This window comes from Tinamus guttatus, unplaced genomic scaffold, assembly GCF_059628265.1.
Source record: "Tinamus guttatus ecotype Peru unplaced genomic scaffold, ASM5962826v1 Tinamus_guttatus_pri_ptg000027l, whole genome shotgun sequence".
NCBI lineage: Eukaryota > Metazoa > Chordata > Aves > Tinamiformes > Tinamidae > Tinamus > Tinamus guttatus.
The window spans coordinates 2905630-2921729 of NW_028288561.1; the positions used below are offsets into that span (position 1 = coordinate 2905630).

At 45.7% G+C, this 16100-nt stretch overlaps 1 protein-coding gene across 5 annotated transcripts in view; it reads left to right on the forward strand.

The window, feature by feature from the left end:
- The window catches only part of RIPOR3 (RIPOR family member 3), a 47613-nt gene extending 32637 nt beyond the window's left edge, over nt 1-14976 (forward strand). For all 5 annotated transcript variants that reach the window (XM_088528475.1, XM_088528493.1, XM_088528486.1 and 2 more), the window contains 11 exons: nt 5846-5975; nt 6134-6718; nt 7830-7969; nt 8334-8466; nt 9164-9272; nt 10377-10538; nt 10709-10867; nt 11945-12147; nt 12466-12549; nt 13423-13513; nt 14620-14976. In XM_088528475.1, the coding sequence (XP_088384601.1) occupies nt 5846-5975; nt 6134-6718; nt 7830-7969; nt 8334-8466; nt 9164-9272; nt 10377-10538; nt 10709-10867; nt 11945-12147; nt 12466-12549; nt 13423-13513; nt 14620-14720 (1897 nt within the window). In that variant the 3' untranslated portion in view covers nt 14721-14976. The remainder of the gene's footprint in view (nt 1-5845; nt 5976-6133; nt 6719-7829; nt 7970-8333; nt 8467-9163; nt 9273-10376; nt 10539-10708; nt 10868-11944; nt 12148-12465; nt 12550-13422; nt 13514-14619) is intronic.
- Nucleotides 14977-16100: the final 1124 nt, after the last annotated feature.

The window sequence follows — 16100 nt, forward strand, 5'->3', positions numbered from 1 at the left end:
TGCTTGTTTGTTTTGGTTTTCCCCTTCTTCCTGGAAAGCGGGTATGTAACTTGGCAAACATAACAGCAGATTTGACTGGTGCTGGGAAAAAAAAAAATCCATTTTCTCGGGAAGCCAAGACAGCAGCTCAGTGCTTGGGGCTGTCCATTCATACCGAGAGTCTCTCCTGCAGCAAATGAAAACTTGTTAACCTGTTTCCATTTAATACTGTCCAGGAATTAAATCTAGCCCTCTTGGTAAGGTGCCCAGTAGAGCACTGGGCTCTCTTCATTTTTATTTATGGCTTATTGTAGTGCCTGGTTCTTACCAGTCGATGTGGAAAAGAGGCCTTTGAACATGCCCAGTCATAGGGGAGGCCACTCTTATGACCACACTTGTAGATCTAGTCTCTCTCTGGGAAAAGGGGAACAGGAACAATGTTTAGATTAGGAAGTGCAGGGAGTTTGCAGACCAGACTTAGCCATGACTCAGCCTTATGCAATTCTTCTCCTCTGGCCATGCTTGTTTCTTGTTTTGTTAAAATTATCTAAAAATAAAAAAAAACTTGCATGTATGTTCAGTGTGCAGCCTGCCAAATGTCTGAGAGCCAAGTAGGTCTTTCAGCAGAGAAAAGCGTCTCTGCCCTTGGGATAAAGTAACCAGATGTATCTTAGAATCACCCTTGAATTTCAGGTCTTAATATCCTGTTTCTACTTTTAAGAACATTTGGAAGCATCACTTGATCTAAGTCTTGTCACAGTCGTCTTAATAACTAACAGGAGAAAAGCCCTATAAAGGTTTTCTGTTCAAATTTGTATTCCAAGTCCTGCTGAAGAGCATCAGGTCCCTTTCAGGAGAAGAGGAGAAGGAAGACAAACAAAAAAGCTTTACTGATTAACACACTTTTTTGAGTGTCTCTGTATATGCTACAGTCCTTGAAACTCCATTCTGTTTAACTGGAAATGTGTTTGAGCTGAAGCAACAACTTTGGCAAGTTTATTTTCAAACACGCACATTGCTCTAAGTCAGTGACAAACTCGCTCGTGCAGAGGAGATCTGCCTGCACCTGCTGTTTATGACACTGTCTTTCCTCCCGAGATCTAGCAGTGGGCAGCAGGACATGTTTTGGTGAGGTGCAGCTGCTCTGAGACTTGTGAGGCCCCAGTGTTTCTTATTTGAGGATCTGAACTGGTAATTAGTTGGCTAAGGAAGCCTCATTCCAGAAGCGTCAGCCGCTGTGGTTCTGTGCTGTGATCTTGCACATACACTCCGTCAAGTTTCCCCTTCCCCATGCCTGGATATTCATGTATTTCCCCTTGAATCTGAAAGCAGAGATCATCTTAGCAAAGCTATTGATAAGTAGGTGGAATGGGGATGTTGCACATTTTTTGTTGTGTTTCAGCTGTTAAAAGGAAAGTTCTTTTCTGAACCAAGGCCAACTAAAATATTTTGTTATTTTAGCATATGTATTTCTTGTGTCATTTGCTTCCCACTACCCCTCAAACACCTCCACGATTTCCCTTGCCTTTATTCTGGATTTGAAATGATCAAAAGCTCTATACACGGTCAGGGCAGAAGGGGCTTAGCTGTGAATGCTGTTTGCAGGGGTGCTTTTCTCATAAGGGAACTCTTTACTTTTTCTGTTATGACTTCAAGTCTAACATCTGAAGAATACGCAGTAAAGGAAACATCTTCTTTACTAAACTGGGTATAAAGTTCATTTATGCCCTAATCTAGGAAGTGCTGTACTCAGGAAGGGCACGTTCATGGTGGAGTTTGGAAGAAATCGTTTCTAAACTCTTCTTGCTGACATACAAATGCTCTCTAACAGATGGTCTCACTTCATATTTATTTTTGCTCAATTTGCTCTCTGCTTGCTTGCCTTGCCTCGCTGTCAATAAATTTATAGATTCATGTGTATGAAAGTCCTTCTTCCAGAAGGGCTGGACGGGGAAACGCCTTCTTGTTCTGGGATATTGCATCGTTTCTCAAATAAGAGTCTAAGTCTCCCCAAAGCAAATTGCTTTTGTGACTAAATAATTTTCTAGAAATATATAATTTAAATTACATTGTCACTTGATTGTTACTGTAGCTTGTGGCCCACAGCACAGTTTTGGAATGGCAATATATGCACTTTTGGGACAACCCTAACCCAGCTTTTTGAGCTGAGAGAGGGATTGGCAGTGACGCACTTCCTTTGGGATTTAATCCCCACGTGGAATTTCCAGCCATGTGTCTTTGCTGTTCTAAAGCTTTGCAAAATGTGTTGGTGTCTCTGCAAGGGGATTCTCCAGAGCACTTCTGCACAGAACTGGCAGGTTCCTCCTCTTTGACAGCCTCTTTGCTCAAGTTATTTACAGAAAAGAGTATTTGCATGGGGATAATTGGGGGCTTCTATTCTAAAAGATAAAACACTGAAAATAACAGCTGCTTTTTCCTTTGAATTAAGAATAACTAAACAAATCCAGCTGCTACGCCCAAACTTTCCTCAGGGGCAAGCTTTCACACTCGGTCTGCTGTGAGAGATCCAAGAGTAGATCATTCTTCCACTTCTAAATGTATATTTTCTTTAACTAGGGTACTAGTCTTCTGGGCTCTAATAAAAGTTCCTTCTCCTCCTTTATAGACTGCGTCATGAGTGGCATGAATGAGCGCGGGCCTGTTGTCTAATTGCTTTGCAGGCTAAGCTGGCAGAAGGCTCTGGGTTTGGGGCCAACCTAAACAGCAGTGTGGGGCCTGTGTCTCTTGTCTGAAGAACAAAGCGAAAGGCGGGAGCCTCTCGGGAAGGCGGGAGCCTCTCGGGAAGGCTGGAGCCCGGGCCGGGGAGCCGAGCGCCCCGTCCAGCGTGGGCTCTGGGTGGCCTCTGCCCAGGGCGGCCTGTGCTGGTGGGGGAGGAGAGAAACAACCCCCCAGGGATCACCATAATCAAAATCAAACCCTGCGTCTTTGATACATTCCTCTAAAAGCTTTGCTTTTCCACGCAGAGGTGTGTCTGAGAAGGTGGTTACTTACACAAGCGTCTGTGGGAAGCAGCCCAGCAAAATATTTCTGTGCTTCTTTGGGAGTAGTGCTATAGCTGAGTCCTATAGCTGTGCTAGCCTTTAAATTGGTGGTTATAGTGCTTTAATGAATAGCAGAAGACAAATAATGATCATCTTGTTAAATTTGCCTAGGTGTTTTCACCTGTGGTCAATAGGGAAAAGAGAAATCTCATGATTGGTAATAACAGTGAGCAGGGTTTTTGTGTTAATGGGAGTCTGGAAGGGGGACAGGCCTTGCCACCATGAGCCCTCCAGGCTCTGTGGGATATAGGTAATGAGTGGACAGGAAGGAAGGGATTAGGGCACTGTCTTGATTGTAACGAAGAAATTCAGATGCTCTGGGGCTGAAGAAAGAATTGAGTTCAGGTCTTGAATGTGCTGCCTAGTTACATTTGTCCTTCTGAGGGCATAAAGCAGAAGGTGTCTCTGGTACGCAGGCAAGTGAGAAAATGGAGAAATCTCAAGAACCTCCCTCCTGCCTTCGTGGCTATGGCTCAGTACCACCAAGGCTGGGGCATCTCTGAATCTAGGCAGATTTGAAGCTCCTGGTGTGAAACAAGGAAATCACTTCAGGATTAGACTGGATATGCGCATTTGGGATCTGACTGCTGAAGTGCTGCAATGATGGGGACTTCCCTTAGCTAAAGGGGTGTCGTACACGGCGTTAACACCGCCTGTGAATGATGGTACTGCAGCGTTGTGCACTTAGTGCCAATGTTGTAAGTAGCCCTAACTAAAGGGAAAAATGTGTTTGACAATACAGAAATAGAATGGGGATAGAAAGGCAACACAAATGATCAGGAACCACTTTTGTTACAAGAAGGAACTAAATAGAAATTTTCAGCATGGAAAAGGTAGGAAAGTTGAATTGTTCATTGAGGCGACTATTATTATTCACTGTTTATGTCAGTACCATCAAGGAGCTCACCCCAATAAATGTTGTTGTTCCGTAATTCAAAGTTGAATGATGAAATTTCTGCTTTGCACTGAGGCTTCTTGTCAACGAGCTCAGGTTGTGACTAGATGAACTAAGGAAAGATGTGGCTCTTGGCGACTCCTCTGCTTGAAGAGACTGATTCCCGGCAGATCTACACTGCAGGCTGCCTGGAGGCACTCAGCTCCACAGATCCTCTGGGAGGACCTTCTTTATTCAACATATTTCCATTGTTTTTCCCCTGTGTATCCCCTGCCAACCTCTGTCAATGTCAAGCAGGCGGGAGACCCTTAGATCTGCCCCAGCATGGACAGACTGTGCCGAAGGGGCTGACAGGGAAGAGAGGACGGACACCTTGGAGGGGCCTTCGTTCTTCCCAGGGCCCTTCCACCCTCCTCTTCCCTTTCCTGCCTGAGCGTGTGCCCGCGGCGCAGGCAGGAGAGCCAGCCTTGCTGGAGGGCTCTAGTAGCTGTAGCAGGGGCAGGATGGATTTGGCTTGGAATGGATCCCAGGAATGGATCTCTTCCTAAGAAACACTGTGGATGGATGGAAGTAATTTGCTTTCATCAGTAAACATAGCGGGCTTTCACTAAAGGCTCTTGCTGTCAGAAACTGAATTTATTCTCTGCACAGTGAGACAATGCAGATGGTTGTTAGTGTGACTGCATGGAACTGGCCTCTTTGAGGAGCCCCAGCTGGTTAATTAGGCCAATTAACCTGCACTGGGCAAGTTCAGAGCGCGCTGCCTCCGTGCTGAGGATGATGGTGGTGCGGGATCCGCTGCAGGGAGCTGCCGAGGACTGTCTGTGCATCCAGCAGCAAAGAGGGAGGAGAAGCAGAGCTCTGCGTTTACTCAAGAGCAAACATTGATTTCTCTGTAACCAATTAGTCCTTGTTATCACTTGGCTCTTTTCAGACCTTCCAGTGGTTCCTTGTACAGCTAAATGCAGCTGACCTCATACTACTGTTTGGTCTTTTTATTTGTATTGATACCTATGAGATTACTGATTTGCTCTAGCCAGTTAGTGCTTTTTTTCCCTCAATATGTCAGTGCTTAACTGTAAAAATAAACTTTCCTTTGGCACTAAAAGACATATCAGTAGGGAACAAAAACAATGGAGAAAATAACCTTGCTCTACTGAGCTTTCGATCTTCTCCCTCTCCTGAGGTGTGTTTCTTGAGCAAGTTCATCCAAGTCTCCTTAGGTTGCAAAGGAGTTGGGAAAGGAATGGCTGAGATGTGCTGGTGGATTGGGAAACCTTTGGAATGGGGCTTGTCAACATCTCCAAGAGCAGAGCCAGTGTCCTCCAAGGCCGGAATTGTGGGCTCATCCATGACTGTATGAACCACATAGCGAGCCATGTGCCGCTATACAAGCTCCCTCTGCCAACCAAAGCAGTTACTGAAAAATATTTGCAGGATTAAGAAGGTTTACAGAGGCTTTTCCAGGTGACATATGCTTATTAAGGGCGAAACCAGTCAAAATTTTCCTTTATTGCATGTTTTATATCTCCTTCCTTGCTGGAACAGTGGCCATAACCAAGCAACCTGTGTTGTGCTTGCCAAAACTGTTACCTGAGCAGGACACTGCAGAACTGTCCTCCTTGGCCTGTTGGAGTCATCTTCCAGAGGTGGTGGCACAGGTCCCTGTCTGAAGGGTGTGGAGAAGTTTCACACACTGTGTGAAATACGTGAGCTTTTTGTCGTCTACTTTCTCTGCTGCTGAATTTGAGGAAATTGGTCAGAGAGGTTGTTTCTCTTTTTCTTCCCTCTAAATGTCTAAATGTTTACCAAATTTCACGATTTAAATCCCAGCAGTTGTTGCTGTTGCTAAACATCTCTGTGCTTTCTGGTCTTACTAACACTTAGGCCTTTGTGTCTCCTGCTGCAGCCCCTTTGACACAGACAACCTGTTTTTGTCACCTGGAACCACTGCCAAGTTTTCTGTGGGCAGCAGGAAAAGCTCTTTATACAACTGGACCCCACCAAATACTCCCAGCTTCAGAGAGAAATATTACCTGGTGAGTACGAGGAAAACAGAATGTGATGCACAAACCTTAGGATTGGGTGTCTGGGCATGCTGGGTTTCCAGGAACAAGAAACGATGGTTCTCTGTCTTTGGTGGTGTCTCCTGCTTGTCCGTCATCCTTGTGCTCACTTGTGTCTCTGTTTGCTGCAGTCTGTTTTGCAGCAGCGCCAGAATGAAGGAGAGGTGAAAGAGGCAGCTCAGCCCCCCAGCATCCTGAGCTACCTGGCTGCCTGTGACTTCGGCGTGCACCCACGGAGCAAAGCTCCCAGCGCTGCCGCGACGAGCGAGGCGGGCTCGCTCAGCTCCGAGGATCAGAGGGGGACAGAATCCAGGGACACGACTCCGGCCCTGGGCCACAGGACGTTGCCACTGGTAATTATCCAGGAGACTAGTGCAGAAGAACGACAGCATCCCCTTCCAAATCACGCAACTCTAGATATACTGAAGAAAACTCCCTGTGTGGATGGGTTTCCAAATACCCCTTCTGGCTTTGTGATTCGTGGCAAAGGCAGTAGAGATTCTATCAACCAGACCAGAAATCACCGTTTGACAGAGCAAGAAAACATCAGCCAGAGAAGCTTGAATGCTGAAAATGACCTAAAATTAGATGGATGTGCAAAGTCAATCAATAAGACTCTCCAGGAAGTATTAAATTTGCTGAAATTCTGGGATATGAGACAAGCTCAACTGGAGAAATTGGAACACCAGGTCCTGTGTGTGAGGGATAAACTAAAGGTATGGTAGTATTATGCTCTTGAGAGATGGCAGTGTTTGCGCTGTTATTCCTAGAAGTTGTGAAAGTTTCATGACCCTGAGTTTCATGACCCCGAGTTTTGACATGAGATGCATTGGTGTCATGTCCCTCAAAAGCTGGTCTGGCCACCAGAGGTCGGGCCCTGCTCAGAGGAGGCAGCCCCAGGAGTCACTCCACAGCAGCAGGATGTGCAGAGCATCTCTCAGGGCAGCTCAAATACTGGGCATGGGTCAGTGAGCCAGGAAAAGCAGAACAGCTGCATCTGGCCAGAGGGGAGAGTAGTCCAGGTAAGCAGGATCTGGACTGTGTGCCAGAGTTTATGGATTATGTGCCATTTTTAATTCACGAGATGTGCAGATAGGTACTCTTCTGATTTTTTTCAGACTCAATATACCATGAAATGGCTGCATCAGCTCATCAAATATAATGTTTCTGCAGTCACCTGTGCTTCTGCAGGCAGACCAGTCTGTGTGACAAGTCACCATATAATGCTGAAAATACTTCTTTCTTTAGCAGAAAGATCCTGGATCAGAGCTTTCTGAAAGACTGTCCTGCAAATTTACCTTGTAGTGCATGGGGCCAGGAATAAAAAAGTTATTGGCAATGCTGCACTGGCTAAAACAAGTACTAAAACGTAGAATTTTAAAAATGCAAGTGTCCCCCCCACCAGCAGCCTTTTTGGGGGAAGAGTGTTGGTGGCCCTCTGAAATCCTTGTTTGTTAAGTGGAAAGTTCTGTGCTGGCATGCTAGAGACCCTCCTTCTGGATCTGAAACAGGGAATGAGTGAGGGTTGTACTAAAGGCAGGGGCTACAGGGAAAATTACCTCTCATACCAACACTAACATGTATGGAAAGCCAAAAAGGAGTAGTAAAGTTGGATTAGAATATGGAAGTGTATCATGAAGTTAATTAGCAGCATTATTTTGGAATCAAAGTAGTGTACAAAGAGTTAATTTTCCTAGTGTGCCAAGAATAAAATGAGTGTGGCAGACTGCTTTGTTATTAAGAGCAATTTGAAAATCATTGAAGAACTCCTGCAAAATGACTTGATCCATGCAAATAACAATAGTTTTCCCCCTTTTCTAAATACAGCTAAAGACACTTCCGCGCAAACATTCATCTATGGAAAGTTTAATGGTGGAGACAGTGCTGGAAAGTTTTGACTTCTTGAATACTGACTGCAGCGCAGATGAACTTTCATTATTTGGAAGCATAAGAACAGCCAGTGTCAGGTATGTATGTGCAGCCCTTCGTTAAAGGGGGTGATGCAAAGGGTAGGGAAGGCTGGTCCCAGAAACGCTGATACTGATTATTTTTTTAAGGGAGTGTTACAAATGCAATCAAAAATGCTTCTAAGTGCCATCTTAATAGTGCCAGCTATCTGCTAAGTGCCACCTGTTTTTTACCTTTGCAACTTGATTGAAGGCTACTAACGAGAGTGCATGAATTCATACTAATTTAGCGAAAACGTAGGATTTCAGAGGCTAAATGCACCTAGGAATTTTAAATAAAATCTCTCAGTTTTCATGAGATTGTCCTACATCACTGTGCTGGGGCAACATTTCAGTTCTTTTATTTCCCTTCTGCTTTCTACAGCACGTACAATGACAACACGTTGCACTCCCTGAGCAGTGACATTAAGACAGAAGCAAGAGATGTTACTACTGGTGATGACAGCTTAGACACACTCCTGATAACTCATCTGAAGCTGTGCAAATCCCTGCTGCAGGTAAGGAGCAGCCTGCACGCTTCCAGTGCGGGCTGAAACCGTTGGTGGTAATTGTGAATAAGCATAAAGTTGTAGCTGGTTCTTCTACAAAAGCTGAATAGAAGTTAGGTCTCAGCAATGTGGTGTGTGCACTGCCCAGAAGCCATCATGCAAACCCTGCAGAAGAGGCTCTCTGCTCCCTTTTGGCCTCTGGGTTTAGGAGAAGCAGTAAACCCTGTGCCCAAGGGAATGGTGAGCAGGCTGCAGGTGAAGTGGGGCAGGTCGGCGTTGAGTGTAGATAGCAGAGATGAACTCTGCTTGCTGTGAAAAACTACGACAACTAGAAAGAAACTGGTAACGTGCAGGATATGCAGGGGCTTCTCGAATAGCCTGTGGGTCCTCGTGCCAAGGCTCTGTGGGGCTGGGCAGGAGGACACCAGAGCTGTTGGTGCTGCTCTGCTGGGCACCTGCCCAGGGCTCTGTGCTCGGAGGAACCCCCAGGGCACAGGAATGGGTCCTGCTCACCCTGTTACGCCGAGCTGTTTGCATTCAGGAGCGGTCAGTCCACGATGTGGTGGGAAAAGGAGCCTTTTGAGAGAAACTAATGTTTTCCCACGGATTCTAGAAGTTAGATTCCAAGAAATTGTGCAGCCTTTGTCATCTTGAGCTTGGTAACTGCCTTTGTTTCAGCTACTGAGAAGATCATGTTGTGTTTCAGAAGCTGAGGTCACCTAGCGTAGCCCAGATTGTCCAGGAGAGGCTTTTGGAAGAAGTGTCACAGCAGACACAAGTCCTGGGGGAGGTCTCGGAGGGCTCCGTTGAAGAGAGTGAGTAACTGCATCATGCCAAGGTGTGCCAAGGGCTCCAGAGAGCAGTGCTGCACGTCGGGGTTTCAGTCTGAATGCCTTGTGAATACTCCTGTTAGATCTTGCAGATAAATTGTAAGCTGTTATAAAAAAAAACAGGGCTAATGAAATATATATATATATATTTAATATTTCAAGGAAGAAAAAGGTTTGAAGAAGTTTAGATCAAAGCAAAAATAGCTGGAGCAGCAGGTCTTAGACCTTTAAATCCTCTCACATTTCTTCTTCTGCACAGTAAGCAAACAGCCCAGCCTCTGTACACCTTTGCAAGAAGAGGTGGCCTGTGCTCTCCCATCTCAGCCCTTTCCCTACTGCCTTGTTGCATTGGTTGTTGGAGATCACAAACATCGTAAAGGTGCTGTGGAAGACTTGAAGATCTTTGTTCTCATCTTGGTAACAGGCAGTGGCAGGAATGCAGATTCTAGTAGGAAGCTCTTGCTGACGTAACTTTTATGCTGAAAGACCTGAGAATAAATTGTCCCCTAAAGCAAGGCAGATAATATGAGGAGGAAAGTGTATGAGTCTGAAATGCAGAATGCAGGTTTAATATCTCTACTATAAGAGCAAGAAATGACAGGGTTTAAGCACAGAGTATTTCTTTCAAGTGTTCCTCAAAAGCCCTTCAGGAGGAGACATTGCTCAGCCTGTTCACTGGGACTCCCCCCTGCTCTCCTGAGGCTACGTGAACAGGATCTCCAAACGCTTGGCAGTGACACGTCTCTCACTGGGACAAGTGGGAACAGTTTTAGTGAAGAGGAAAGTGCCTCTCGACTCAGAGCTAGGGCAGAAATGAAGAGTGAATTGAGGGGCCCTGTCACTGTGCCAGGCGTCTGCTCGGGTCTCGTTAACGATAGTTTAGGAGCCCAGCTCAGCCTGCTGAAATCGCTGCTTGCAAGATGTTAAACTGCTGGCAGGAGCCTCCAGCTCTGAACATGGCCAGCTGCATGCTGCAAATGCACGTTGTGCTGACACAGCTCTAGATGTGCTCTCTGGTACCTAGTTTCTCATATAAAATTCAAAATCTGCTAGATCTCACTGACTTCATAGAACTTTTTTTTTCCCTAGTTATTCAGAAGACTAAAAAGAAAAAGCATTTTCTGAAAATCTGGAGTGACATTGCAGAGCCTGGCAGCGTCCTGTTTGCTTCAGCAGAGAGGTTCCGTCGTGCCTTGAAGTACTTGCTGACGCTCAAAGTGAAGGAAAGATACCCCGGGCAATTAGAAGCAGGTACCAGTCCATTTCTTGAACATAGGACCACTTTGGTACCATCCTGCAAGGCTAAATGTTTTCTTTGTGTATTTTAAAAATAAACTAAAACTCTTATGTACTTGCTTTAAGGCATCTTGTTGTTAACAACTTTCTCTTTTCTCACTTGCTCTTTTCTGTGTTCCCCTCAGTGTTGCAGAGTTTGCTGGAGCAGATTGTCACCTGTGATGGGTTGCTCCCCACTCCGTACCTCCAAGCAGAACCTGTTACTTTATTCCAGTTTTGTAGCTACCTGGAGAAGCTCCACATTACCAGCCTGGAGAAACACTTAGGAAAACTTGCTAAAGAAGGTAATGGCAGGTACTTGGCTCCTTCACGTGAACTGGCAAGGCCAGTGTTTGGCTGCTACTCAAGAAATATTTTCAGGGCAGAGCAGCCTACCAGTGCATTAGCCATTTGGTTCCCATTTTAATTCCCCTAATGCCTATGCAACTTTGAATCAGAACAGGGAAGACAGACCTGGTTCCCAATTCTAACTAGGTAGAAATGAAACAAGGGTGAAGGAAGGGTGTACCTCAAGAGCCACAAAAAGGGGGGTTCTGCAATCTGCTGAAGTTAAAGCAGAAATTCGGTTGGCAACAATCCGCGCTTAAATTACTGTGTAAATGGTTTGTAGCTTTATTTGACTTTAGCAGCTGTAATGAGACACAGATAATAGTGTTAAATTCCAGGTCACTAGAACACAGTTGCTAAGAGGTAGCTAGTGTCTTGCTGAAACTCAGCCCAGCATATGCAGGGACTTTAACATTTAGTTTGTTTCCAAAAAGAATTATTTTAAAAATAGTCCTGATATTGGCTGTACCTTCAGTCTTACTTTGACACAGTTGACTTATCTTGTAGGGGAATGAGAACTTGTGTGTTACTGCTCAGTGACGATTCTGCAAATTTCAATGGTCAGCTCAGTACTTGATTTCTTGTTTTGAGAAGATATAGGCGTTTCTTTTTGACCAATATAGTGAGGTGTTCAAAGAAATATTTTGTTTGATTCTTTTTTCCCTTATTTCAGGCCTAGTTGATTCTTTTTTCTGTGTTTTAGGACTAGTCCAACTGTCCTCCAGCACGAAGGTGCCGGAGTTGTCCCTCGTGTTTAATGCAGGTAGCGGGTGTTGCTGCACCCGTGGGAGCAGCGGTTGTGCAGCGCGGTCCTGCTGCGCTTGCTGGGCAGTCCCAGCACAGCAGGGAATGAAACATTAAATGGGAAAGGAGGCAGGATGGTCACGGGGGCAGTTGTCCTGGTTTGCTTCCTGCCTTGCCAGGCTTGCTGGTTATCCATGTGAATAACCACAGAGGCTGAGGGAGGCAAAGCTAGAGGGCAGTTTGTCTCTCAGCTGGTGCCGGTGGGTGCAGCCGAGTCCTTTTCCTTGTAGTGATGCTGATCGAGGAGCTCCAGTGCCCCGGGCGGCTGAAGACTCTGAAGAAGCTCAAGGGGAAGCGGCTGAACAAGCTCCAGCCTCTCCCGCGGACCCTGCGGCTCCTCGGGATGCTCCAGCTGGACGACAACCACCGCGTGAGCAAAGCGGCCACGTCCTGCCTCTCCCGGCTGGCAGCAAACAGCAGCTTGAGGGAAAAGGTAGGGCTGGCTCCAACTGCTCCCCACCAGGCCCTGCACCGCGTGCAGCTCGGGCTCTCCTGGAGCAGCACTTTGTCCTCTGTGCACTTCATTAATCTAGTTAATGAATGAATGAATCTGGTTAATTCATTAATTAACTAGAAATTAAAGCCTAAGAGTGTTGAAGAGATTCCTCTATGTTCTTAATTCAGTCTCAACTAGGTAAAATGGTGCTGATAGGTAAGAACGGGCTCATGTTGGCAATCTCAATTTGACTGATTGCACTGGAGCGTTAACCCCACTTGTTTTTTTCTCCCTCTCCCCTTCCTTCCCTTAAAGGCTCTGCTTTTTTACACTGGTGTTTTAGCTGACTGTGATACAAGACTTCAGCAAGCTGCGTGTTTGGCCCTCAAAATCCTCAGAGTAAGCATTTGAACTTATTCTTACTTTTAACTTGGTGTGTGTCTGTCCAAAATCGATGGACGCAAGAGTGTATTTTAGGCTGTCGAAATTATTTTTTCAACTTCCTGGTATTTGGAATTAATGATTTTTTGGGGTCTTCCAGAGTTCTGGACTATTATTGCTGTTATTCAAAAGGCAGCAGGTCCAGGGAGCTGCAGCCTCAGTGTCTGCAATCTTAGCCTTCATACAGCAGGCAGAGTACAAGGTTAGAAAAGAACCTTTCTAATTTCTACACTGTTGTTACTGGTGAAGGACATCTAGCATTTAGAAGCAGAAAATCCAAAGCTAAATCAGTTGATCTTATTTTAATAGTAGCTGATTATGGTCACAGATACAAGGAATATTTGCACTGATATTATAAGAAACTGTCAGAGTGGATTTGAAGCCTACAAATCTGTAATAAATTTGTTTACAGCCAGGAGATTATTTCGGTACAGCTTCTACAACCAGGCAGTCACAAGGCAGGCCCCAAAGCCACGTAGTCTCACTCTCAGATAAGGTCAGGTTTGCAAAGCAGTCCCTGTCCTTGCAAAACCAGCATTCCAGGATCTCATCTGTGGTTCAGCTGCCACCCGGATTCCCTGGTGTCTTTCACGCTCACGCAACAGCAGCGCAGCAGGGAACTGGGCCCTGGAGCTTTAACGCTTTTCCATGCCCTGAAACAGGAGAGAAGGGACCTGGGAGAAGCTTATGCTCAGAAAAATAATCATCTGTAATCGGATACACCGGGGGAGTAAAGAGCACGGTTGAGTTAGTGGGTTTTCACTCTGCTGAGAATATTAATCAAAACACTTTTTAAAGAGCTACCTTTGCTATTTTGCTCTTCTCGAACAGGGCATAGAAAGCATTGAGGAGGTTGCCCATCTGTGCCAATCTGAAGCAGAGGAAGTTCGAAATGCAGCCAGGGAAACAACACTATCATTTGGTAAGTGTTTTGTACAACTTAAAAATATATAGAGAGAGATTCTGAAAGAGTCATATGTAATATTGCAGAAACAAGAGAGGCCTGAAGTTCTAGCTGTGTATTGTTCAGTCTGACCTCACCTAAGACTGCAGAAATGCTTCAGGAGCAACTACTTCACACCGTGAAGATAAACTTGCTCATTTTCTGTGGTAAAAGGCTCCCTTCAGAGGATGTAGACCAGACAAGGAGACGACTGGAGGATGAGGTGCTGTAAGAACCACAGGAGGGCTTAAGGGAGTGGCAGAGGGTACGGAAGGTGCTGGCAGCACCGCTGCGGCACCTCCTTAATGGAGTACCCATGTCAGCAATTTTCCCCTGCAGATTTTGGTAAAATGACATGTGGCCGATCACAGTAAAGCCTGTTCTAGCTCTACTAGATTAGTGGAAACCCATTGAAAGATCTTCTATGTAATGCAGCACCAACAGACTATCTCTTTCTGGTAATCTTTGTAGCAGCCACCTAACAACTCTCTAGTTACTTGTAATTCTGATGGTCCCATTCCCCTCCAAACTGCTCCACTGTGAATACCTGAGTAATGATCCGACAGGTCTTACACTGTTTAGTGCCTGTTACGGGCACTGAATTCAGCGCATTGACCGTGGTGTTGAACTGCTAAGCAACTGTCACTGTTCTAAGCTCCCCTCCCTACCACCATGTAATGAAGAGAAAGGGGAAATACCTGGACTATTTAAACACATAGCAGCTAGACAGAATAATAGATACTAACTGCTCTATTCTGTTCATCCTAAACACCTAGATTCAGGCTTAGTTCTGTATATCCAGGCTGAATTCAAAAAATACTGATTCACATATGTTACAAAACAAGTTTTCCAAAGGTGACACTCAAGTCAAGAGACCTAAACGGAAGCATTTACGGCAGACCTGACTTTCCATGACTGCTGCTTTTGGCAGACTGCACATGTAGAGAAGTCTCTTGTCACTGCTGGAAGTTCCTTTCAGCTCTGCATGAAGTCACGACAGGAGGAGCATTTCGAAGCCGTTACCTTTCTCGGGCTGTTTCCCACAGGCCTCTTCCTAAGCACGGGGTGTTGCTCTTTCTCCGCAGGTGAGAAGGGTCGACAAGCCTTTGAGAAGATGGACAGGATTTGCTGTGAACTAAGGGACACTGTACCTCAAGAGGCTGAAATTGAAATCACAGTATTTTAGTAGTGGAATACGAGCAGTTAAATCACATTGTCCACAAGGCCAGACGCTGGTACCTGAGGATCTTGGTTTGTTGTTTACAAGTCTAGCTTGCTTACACTCTGCTATACGTGCACTCTGCAACCACAGAGTACAGGTTTCCAGAGGGGGTAGTGTGAACCCTGGACTAAGTAAATTGGAATCTCAGTCGTTTTCTCTGCCAGCACTGGTGAAATCTCAAGTGCTGGAAGAAAACAGGATCTCCTAGAATATGGAACCACATTGTCACTTGAGTTACATCCCTCTCTCATTGGAAATGTCTTGTCCTGCTCAAACTGTAAGTCAAATCTGATCTGTCTTCCTGTAAGGATTTTATTGATTTCTCATGTCTCAAAAAGGAATGAAATGATAATGCTCCAACTTCCAGAGCATAACAGTTCATGGAGAAACTTGTCTAGTGAAATCAAATGTTGGAGGTTGCTGCCAGAAGGCATCATACTTACGTAATGCATAATGAGCCCCCAAAATGCTCGTAAGAGAGTTCTGATCACTACTTAGGGACAATGAAAGCTGGCTTCAGCGGGGACAAAAATCGTAGGCTCCTCTGGGCCCAGAAGCAGTTCGCTCTATAGCTTGAGTGGACTGAAACTTTGTTCCTTGGCCGAGTTGCTGCGGACGGGGCCGCGCTGGGGCTGTGGCAGTGCCCGTGGGTCCACGCTGGGATCAGGCACTTCTCCCTCCAGAGCAGCGGCCACCGCTTCTCCCCATGAGCTGCCACCTACATTACGACCTAGCAGCAGCGTTTGGGGTGGGGATCTACCTTTTTCTGTACAATTCATTTTCAGAAGGAAAGTCTGTTACTTCAGCAGCTCAGTTTGTTTGGGAACATCACACCTTGGGGCAGTTTCAAGCAAGGCTTGACTAGGGCAAACGCAGAGTGTGTAGCCTCAGCAGTTTACAGCAGGAAGTTATTTATCTTTCCCGAGCTGTATCTGCCACATGTAGATCTGACTGGCACGGGGACAGACCTGTGCAAGTTTTTGCCTTTTTTAATGTACACTTTATCCATGTAGTCATCGGTCGGGATTTCTCAACGTCACGTGCCTGGTGTCACGCTCCTTACTCAGCGCTCGGTGCCTGTAGCGGAGGGTGGCCCCAAAGAGAAGTCTAACTTCAGGTGAAATACTTGAAAGGGTTTGACTTGTGTGTATATATAATATATAAATAGTGCTTTTCTATTCAGTATTTATTTGTGGGATTTCATACTGTTTTCTATAACTGTAATAAAGCATTTGAGACGCGTTCCTGCCTGTGCTTTCCAGTGCTGCCCTGCAGCAGAGGGGCTGGATCCGAGGCCCCCCTGGCCCTGCGGCTGCTTCTGGTTCCAGCCGCTGAGCTGGGTCC